Source organism: Cebus imitator, unplaced genomic scaffold (genome assembly GCF_001604975.1).
Source record: "Cebus imitator isolate Cc_AM_T3 unplaced genomic scaffold, Cebus_imitator-1.0 Scaffold235, whole genome shotgun sequence".
NCBI classification, from domain to species: domain Eukaryota; kingdom Metazoa; phylum Chordata; class Mammalia; order Primates; family Cebidae; genus Cebus; species Cebus imitator.
In genome coordinates, this window is record NW_016107550.1 from 3,075,895 (window position 1) to 3,085,281 (window position 9,387).

General features: G+C 46.8%; 1 protein-coding gene across 2 annotated transcripts in view; it reads right to left on the bottom strand.

Annotated features, from left to right (window-relative positions):
• Window positions 1–398: 398 nt before the first annotated feature.
• Window positions 399–9,387, bottom strand: part of VSTM1 (V-set and transmembrane domain containing 1) — a 27,475-nt gene continuing 18,486 nt past the window's right edge. The window contains exons 5-9 of one of the 2 annotated variants that reach the window (XM_017497927.2): window positions 2,170–2,262; window positions 2,063–2,090; window positions 1,840–1,877; window positions 1,394–1,431; window positions 399–645 (exon numbers count right to left, since the gene is read on the bottom strand). In XM_017497927.2, coding sequence (XP_017353416.1) covers window positions 526–645; window positions 1,394–1,431; window positions 1,840–1,877; window positions 2,063–2,090; window positions 2,170–2,262 — 317 coding nt within the window. In that variant the 3' untranslated portion in view covers window positions 399–525. Of the gene's footprint in view, window positions 646–1,393; window positions 1,432–1,839; window positions 1,878–2,062; window positions 2,091–2,169; window positions 2,311–9,387 lie in introns of both variants that reach the window. The other variant, XM_017497926.2, reaches the window with a different exon arrangement.

Here is a 9,387-nt window from a genome sequence, read left to right on the forward strand (position 1 = left end):
CCTCCTGGGTTCAAGCGATTCTCCTGCCTCACCCTCCCGAGTAGCTGGGATTGCAGGCACCCACCACCACACCCAGCTAATTTTGTATTTTTAGTAGAGATGGGATTTCACCATGTTGGCCAGGCTGGTCTTGAACTCTGACCTCAGATGATCCACCTGCCTCAGCCCCCTGAAGTGCTGGGATTACAGGCGAGAGCCACCAAGCCTGGCCTTCTGGCCATTTTCTCTTTTGTTTATTGTGCTTCCTGGAGATGTTCAATAATTCTTACATTCTTTGCTGGATAGCCAATCGATAATTATTATTGCCTTGAATTGTTCTAGGAGGAAATGTGGGGTAGAAAGAGTATGGTGGGGTTCTGGGGTATGAATAATCCATAAATAAGCCAGATTTCTTTTTAAGATGAGAAACTTAATTTTATTGATATGGACGAGAAGCAAGGGACACACAGTCATCCACATCTCCACGTTTTCGATACCTCAGCCGGCACAGTCCCCGCTCCTTTGGTGGCCTGTGCTGTCTTCTTGCTATACTTTCAGTACCACATATTCATGTGATCCTGGGGGCTCCAGGGTGGTGTCAGCAGCTGCCTCAGACAGGGCGTTGGTGCTTAGCTCAGCATAGGTCACTCCTTGGGGGTCTGTGGTCTTTGGGGAAAACAAATGAACACAGGCATTTAGCACTGAGTGGTCATATGGCAGCCTCTAGCCACCCATGGCTATTGACATTTAAATTGATTACAGTTAAATTTAAAATCCAGGTCCTCAGTCACACCATATGCATTTCCTTTTCTTTTCTGTTTTTTTTTTATTTATTTTATTTATTTTTGAGATGGAGCCTAGCTCTGTCACCCAGGCTGGAGTGCAATGGTGTGATCTCGGCTCACTGCAACCTCCGCCTCCTGGGTTCAAGCGATTCTCCTGCCTCAACCTCCCTAGTAGCTTGGATTACACAGGCACCCGTCACCTCTCCCGGCTAATTATTGTATTTTTAGTAGAGACGAGGTTTCACCATGTTGGCCAGGCTGGTCTTGAACACCTGACATCTGGTGATCCGCCTGCCTTGGCCTCCCAAAGTGCTGGGATTACAAGCATGAGCCACCGCATGCCCAGCCTCTTTGCTGTTTTTAAACCCTTTATGTTTGTGACATCAGTGGATCCGCATAAGCCTTTTAAATGGAGATTTTGGTTCCCATTATGGGGGCTTTGTGACTCGTCTAAGATCACACAGGTGATAAACAGTGGACATTTCTGTGTGGGCTTAACCAGCAGACAGACACTACCAGCCCGGCGTGGTAAGGGAGGGACTTATAGGTAGAGACAGGGTTTCACCACATTGGTCAGGCTGGTCTCGAACTCCTGTCATGGTGAAGGACTCCCAAGCTGGAGGACTCACCGAGAGATATACCCTTTCCATCTTGAATAAATCTGTATCTGAGTGAGAGAGAGAAAAAGATCAGTTCTTCTCAGCTGCAGATGTCAGAACTTAGTCTTTCTTTTTTTTTTTTTGAGACAGAGTTTCACTCTTATTGCCCAGGCTGTAGTGCAAAGGCACGATCTTGGCTCACCACAGCCTCTGCCTTCTGCGTTCAAGTGATTCTCCTGCCTCAGCCTCCCGAGTAGCTGGGATTACAAGCATGCGCCACCATGCCCAGCTAATTTTGTATTTTCATTAGAGATGGGGTTTCTCCATGTTGGCCAGGCTGGTCTTGAACTCCCAACCTCAGGTGATCCGCCCACCTCAGCCTCCCAAAGTACTGGGGTTACAGACGTGAGCCACCGCACCCAGCCAGAACTTAGGCTTTTTGTCTGGTTATTCCCTTCACTTCCCCTATCCCTTACCAGCAGCCTCTTGCTCTGGAAGTTTGGAATGACTGGTTCTAAGAGAAACACATGAAAGGATGGGATGTGAAGATTGGGGGAAGAGGGTGAGGGCTATAGAGGGGAGAGGAGGTCACAGAATGGGCGGGAGTAGGGGCTTAGGGTGCAATCCTGGATGTGCCAGTGGGTTCCCTGGAGAATGACATGGGAATTGGGTGGAGCATAAGCTATGCCAAGCATATACCTCTTGGTGGATTCTTCAGGTGATGAACCTACAAAAATGCAGGAGGAATTTACCTACTGAGAAAATGCTTCACGCTCCCTCTCTCCCTTTGCGTTCTCTGAGCTCACCATTCTGGCTGCATCTGTAGATGACGATGACTAAGACGAAGAGGAGAAGGATGGAGATGCAGCTGAAGATGCTGACAAAGATGCTTCTGGTGTCTAGAGAGGAAGAGCAGGTCAGGGAAGCAGCCTGGCTCCTGAAATGCACTGAGGGGGTGAGCAGAAAAGCTAGCCAGACAGCCTGGCTTCCAAGCCTGGATCTCCCACCTCGGAGCTGGAACTTCCTATTGCTTTGGGGAATTTCCTTAATCTTCTCCAAGCTTCTGTTTCCCCATCTGTAAAGTGAGGATAGCAGCAGTAGCTACTTTATTGGATGATGGGTCAGGACCTATAGAAAAGGCTGGAACAGGCTGGGTGCAGTGGCTCACACCTGTAATCCCAGCACTGTGGGAGGCCAAGGTGGGTGGATCACGAGGTCAGGAGTTTGAGACCAGCCTGGCCAGCACAGTGAAACCTGTCTCTACTAAAAATACAAAAATTAGCCAGGTGTGGTGGCATGTGCCTGTAGTCCCAGCTACTCAGGAGGTCAAGGCAGGAGAATTATTCAGACCTGGGAGGCACAGGTAGCAGTGAGCTGAGACCATGCCATTGCACTCCAGCCTGAGCGACAGAGTGAGACGCCAGAAAAAAAAAAAAAAAAAAGGAACAGTGTTTGGTGCATAGAAAATTCCAAGGGAATGTTTGGTGCATAGCCATGATATTGATCATTTATTGTGAGCCAGCTCTGTGCCAGATGCTTCATATATATATATTATATATGTGTGTGTATATAACATATATATACATAATTTTTTTTTACACGGAGTCTCGCTCTGTCACCCAGGATGGCATGTGCAGTGGTGCAATCTCGGCTCACTGCAACCTCCGTCTCCCAGGTTCAAACAATTCTGCTGACTCAGCCTCCCCAGTAGCTGGAATTACAGGCGTGCACCACCATGCCCAGCTAATTTTTGTATTTTTAGTGGAGATGGGGTTTCACTATGTTGGGCAGGCTGGTCTCAAACTTGTGACTTCAAGTGAGCTACCTGCCTTGGCCTCCCGAAATTCTGGGATTATAGGTGAGCCACCGCACCTGTCTGTAATGAACATTTCGACCAATAGACTTTGAGTAAAGCAGATGACCCATTGTCATGTGAGTGGGCCTCATCCAATCAGTTGAAGGCTTTAAGAGAAAAGACCGAGGTCCTCCAAGGTGGGAGGAATTCTGCCTCCAGACTAAGCCACAAGGTCAAGCCTCCCCCGGATGTCCGTCCTGCCTGCCTGCCTGCCTGCAGATTTCAGACTTGCCAGCCTCCCACAATCACGTGAACTAATTCATTAAAACAAATCTCTCTCTATGTATATGCATGTATATGTTCTATTGGTTCTGTTTTTCTGGAAAACCCTGGCTAACAGACATGATCTCAGCTCTTCAAATACATTTCTTTCTTTTTCTTTTCCTTTCCTTTTTTAAAAAGAGACAGAGTCTCACTCTGTTGTCCAGGCTGGAGTGCAGTGACGCAGCCATACCCAAATTCCTGGGCTTAAGCCGTCCTCCTCACTCAGCCTCCAGGGTAGCTGAGAGTACAGACCACCGTGCCCAGCCAACTTCAAACACACTTCAGTGAGCTTGTTGACGCCAGGTAATGAACAGCAGTGACATGGGCACGGAAGCCGTGGGGAAGGGTGAGGTTCTCTGAAGAACACATGATTCCCTCGGACACCGGAACGATCAGCTGGGAGAAGTCAGGGAGGATTCCTAACAAGAACAGGGTTAGACCAGGGTAGAAAAGAAAGACGAATGGCCAGGTGTGGTGGCTCAGGCCTGTAATCACAGCTCTTTGGGAGGCCAAGGTGGATGGATCACTTGAGGTCTGGAATTTGAGACCAGCCTGGCCAACATGGTGAAAACCTGTCTCTCCTAGAAATACTAAAAATCGGCTGGGCGTGCTGGCTCGCCTGTAATCCCAGCTACTTAGGAGGCCAAGGCAGGAGAATCCCTTGAACCCGGGAGGCAGAGGTTGCAGTGAGCCAAGGTCATGCCACTGCATCATGCACTCAACTGAGGGAGACTCCAGTTCTAAATAAATAAGAATGACCAAATCTAGGCCAGGCACGGTGGCTCACACTTGTAATCCCAGCACTTTGGGAGGCCAAGGCAGGCAGATCATGAGGTCAGGAGTTTGAGACCAGCTTGACCAACAAAGTGAAACCCCATCTCTACTAAAAATACAAAAATTAGCTAAGTGTGGTGGCGGGCACCTGTAATCCCAGATATTTGGGAGGCTGAGGCAGGAGAATGGCTTGAACCCAGGAGGTGGAGGTTGCAGTGAGCTGAGATTGCACCAGTGGACTCCAGCCTAGGCGACAGAGCTTGACTCTGTCTCAAAAAAAAAAAAAAAAAAAAAGAATGACTAAAAATCATCCCTCTCAGTAGGTGGATCACCTGAGGTCAGGAGTTTGAGACCAGCCTGGCCAATATGGTGAAACCTCATCTCTACTAAAAGTACAAAAATTAGCCAGGCGTGGTAGCATACACCTATAATCCCAGCTACTCAGGAGGCTGGGGCAGGAGAATCACTTGAACCCGGGAGGCGGAAGTTGCCATGAGCCAAGATTGAGCCACTGCACTCCAGCCTAGATGACAGAGCAAGACTTTGTCTCAAAAAACGAACAAATGAGTCCTTGAGCAATACTGCCATGTAAGTCTACATTGTAGCGTGTTAAATTCTTACAACAGGGCCGGGCGCGGTGGCTCAAGCCTGTAATCCCAGCACTTTGGGAGGCCGAGGCGGGTGGATCACGAGGTCAAGAGATCGAGACCATCCTGGTCAACATGGTGAAACCCTGTCTCTACTAAAAATACAAAAAATTGGCTGGGCATGGTGGCGCGTGCCTGTAGTCCCAGCGACTCGGGAGGCTGAGGCAGGAGAATTGCCTGAACCCGGGAGGCGGAGGTTGCAGTGAGCCGAGATCGTGCCATTGCACTCCAGCCAGGGTAACAAGAGCGAAACTCCGTCTAAAAAAAAAAAAAATTCTTACAACAACCCTGCAAGGTAGCGCCATTATTCCCATCCCACTGGCGAAGGGCATGCGTTCCCGTGTAACTCCCGGGATGACGACAAGGATTCCATCCAAAGCCCACAGTGTTGAGGGAGAGCGAGCAGCCTGTTACTCAGGCTGGGTGACAGAGTCCATGCAATTCCGCTGGTGTTTTTTGTTTGTTTGTTTTTCTTGGCACTTGAGATTCAGGAAACACACATCATAAGGAGTAAGTAGCAGAAACATGATTGAACACAAAAAGATGAGCAACTTTAGAAGTGAAGCCTCAGCAAGACCCTCGCTGTCTTTCTTAGTGTGCCTCGGGGCTGAGAATGCTTCCTGGATGTGCGATGATCTGTGGCCACATTGCAGAGCTGCATCTGAGATGCTTCACACGCCTGGTCCTCTGCACTAGCAGAGTTTCCCATCCAGACCCTTCCCCTCCTTGGTTCTCTCACTGTGCTTGTGTCAGCATTTCTACATACCTATGCAGGGAGAATTACCTACCTAATTTGTCTCACTCATCTGTCCGTCATCTGTCTAGGTGTCTATTATCTGTCTACCTAGCTATCTTTATCTGTCTCTCTACCTGCTTACCTATCATCTACCCAATCTATCTTATCACATCTAATTATCTATCTATCTGTCTATCTGCCTAATTTTCCTGTCTTGCTAATCTGTCACCCATCTAGGTATCTATCTGTCTATCTACCTAATTACCTGTCATCTAATTTATTCTAATTATTGCATATCTACCTACTACCTATCAATCTATCATCTGTCTAATGTATCTATCAATATCTATTATCTATCATCTATCATCTGGATGTATCTGAATATTCACCTACTTACCTATCATACCTATCTCTATCCACCTACTTACCTATCATCTAGCTACCTAATCTATCATCTATCTAATGTATCTATCAATTGTATCTAATTATCTAATTGATCATCTATCTTATCTATGTCTAGTTATCTATCATCTATTTAATCTATCATCTGTATCTATCTACCTACTTACCGATCATCTATCTATCCAATCTATCTATCATATCTAGTTAGCTATCTACCTACTTGCCTATTACCTATCTAATCTATCATACCTAGTTATGTATCTACCTATCATCTATCTAATCTATGGTATCTACTTATCCACCTACTTGCCTCTCATCTATTTATCTAATCTATCATATCTAGCTATCTACCTACCTACTGTCTATCTAATATCTATCTAATGTATCATATCTAGTTATCTACCTACCTACTTACCTGTCATCTGTCTATCATGTCTAATTATCTATCTCTCTCCCTGAAATAAGGCTCTTTCTGAGCTGACCATCAGCGAACAGCAAAAGGAGTGGAGAGTTTGCAACAACGCACACTTGGGTTCTAGTACTGAGTCTCCCACCTCCCGACTCTGTAAATGTTCCCTTCCCTTTCTGGAATACGTTAGTCTCTGGTTAAATATAAGGAGGAGGCAGAGAGCTAATAATACCTAACTTGAAGAGTTGGGTAATGATGAAAAATCCCGGCTTTCAAGCACTCAAGTCTAGAAACTGACTCACTGTGTAGGATAATGGGATTGTAGGTATAATGATGATTTTTCACCCAATATTCCACCCACACCTATCTCTCTCTGTAACAGATTCTGTCAGTGTTCCTCAACCCATGTTCCCCAGATCCCGTTACCATTTTTATGCATTCTACATTGAGGCTTCTTTCCCTTTCCAAAGTGAACACTTGTGTCTCTTCTTTGAGCCAGGGAGGACTCAAAATGCCTTGGAATGTATATTCCCAGCCAAACTGCCACTGCCTGCTGTTTGCGGGGGAATAGGAAGACCCCAGCTCCCCAGCCTCCTGTCTTTGACCTTCCCTGTCTCCACTGCCTTTCTGCAGGATTGAGCCAAATATACCACCTGAGGGACATGAATATCCCACCCGTGTTTAATCTCTTTTCCTCCCAGGCCTTCTTCCCCACTCCCCTAAAATGTCACTTTCACACTAATGCTAAGAGCCTGCTTCTGGTGGAGCTGGATCCGAAAACCCCTCAAGGGCAACAATTCTTTTTTTTTTTTTTTTTTTTTTTTGAGACAGAGTCTCACTCTGTCACCCAGGCTGGAGTGCAGTGGCGCAATCTCAGTTCACTGCAACCTCCACCTCCCGGGTTCAAGCGATTCTCCTGCCTCAGCCTCCCAAGGAGCTGGGATTACACGCACCTGCCAGCACATCCTGCAAATTTTTTATGTTTTTAGTAGAGACAAGGTTTCACCATGTTGGCCAGGCTGGTCTCGAACTCTTGAGCTCAAGTGATCTGCCCATCTTGGCCTCCCAAAGTGCTAGGATTACAGGCGTGAGCCACTGTGCCCAGCAAAAAGCAACAATTCTATCAGTGCATCTCCGAGGACTTATGAATCCAGGGCAGGCACAGCTGCTCTTGGATCCTCGGGTTCCCCAGATAGAAGCAGAGAAACAGCAGCCTTGTCTTGTCCCTTCAGCTCTCTCCTTTTCCAGCCTACAATATCTTTCAAGCAGCACTTTGCTAGAAATGAGAAGTACATTATTGTAAAATTCTCTTCTTCATATGACCCCATAACCAGCTGACCTGGGTTCACCCCAAGATGTCCACATATCCTGGCCAAATTTCACATCACTATTTACAAATTGCCAGAATAAATTATAAATTGGCTACATTGCTGGAATCGGACTGAGCAACAGGATACAGCCTGACCGGGGCGTAAATGAAGCCACAGCCACCAGAAAGAAAGCCGGGTCTTGTGTGATAAAATTCATCTTCATTCTCTCTCTCTCTCTTTTTTTTTTGGATACAGAGTCTTGCTCTGTTGCCCAGGCTGGAGTGCAATGGTGTAACCTCGGCTCGCTGCAACCTCTGCCTCCCAGGTTCCAGTGATTCTCCTGCCTCAGCCTCCCAAGTAGCTGAGATCACAGGCGCCCACCACAACGTCCAGGTAACTTTTTGTATTTTTAGTAGAGACGGGGTTTCACCATGTTAGCCAGGCTGGTCTTGAACTTCTGACCTCAGGTCATCTGCCCATCTTGGCCTCCCAACGTGCTGGGGTTACAGGCGTGAGCCACTGCCCCTGGCTTAAATTCATCTTCATTCTCTACATAGCAGTTGAATATAGGGTCCTTTTCTGGTGTGTTTGAGGCATATAAATACAGGATGGGGACATTATACCTGTGCTTAAAGATATTTTATTTTTATTTTATTACTAAAACAGGTCTCACCCTGTCACCCAGGCTGGAGTGCAGTGATGCAATCACAGCTCACTGAAAGCCTCAAACTCCTGGGCTCAAGCGATCTTCCTGCCTCAGCCTCCCAAGCAGCTGGGACTAAAGGCCCACACCAGCATGCCTGGCTAATTTTTGTGTTTTTTGTAGAGATGGGATCTTACCAGGTTGCCCAGGCTGGTCTTGAACCCCTGGGCTCAAGTGATCCTCCTGCCTCATCTTCCCACAGTCCTGGGATTACAGACATGAGCCACTGTGCCCAGCCAAGATACTTTATTCTGTTTAGAATTGTGATGATACAAATTTGAACTCAAAAACTACATTTAAAGAAATTATGTAATACCCACTGGGATGGCTATAATTTAAAAAAAAAAGAAAAGGAAGTGTTGACAAGGATGTGGAGATATTGGAACCCACATATATTACTGGAAGGAATGAATATAACATGATACAGCCACAATGGAAAATGATTTGGCAGTTCCTCAAAAAGTTGAACATAATAGTCACCATATGTCCTAGCAATTCCACTTCTAGGTACATACCCAAGATAATTTAAAGAGGGGAGGCAAACAGATACTCCTACCAGTATTCAAGCACCATTACTCACTGTAGCCAAGAAGTACAGACAACACAAATGTCCGTCAAAAGAAGAATGGGGCCGGGCGCAGTGGCACACGCCTGTAATCCCAGCACTTTGGGAGGCTGATGCGGGTGGATCACCTGAGGTCAGGAGTTCAAGACCACCCTGGCCAACACAGTGAAACCCCATCTCTACTAAAAATACAAAAATTAGCCAGGCGTGGTGGCGTGTGCCTGTACTTCCAGCTACTCAGGAGGCTGAGGCAGGAGAATAGCTTGAATTTGGGAGGTAGAGGTTGCAGTGAGCCGAGTTTGTGCCACTGCACTGCAGCCTGAGCCACAGAGCAAGACTTCATCTCAAAAAAGAAAAAA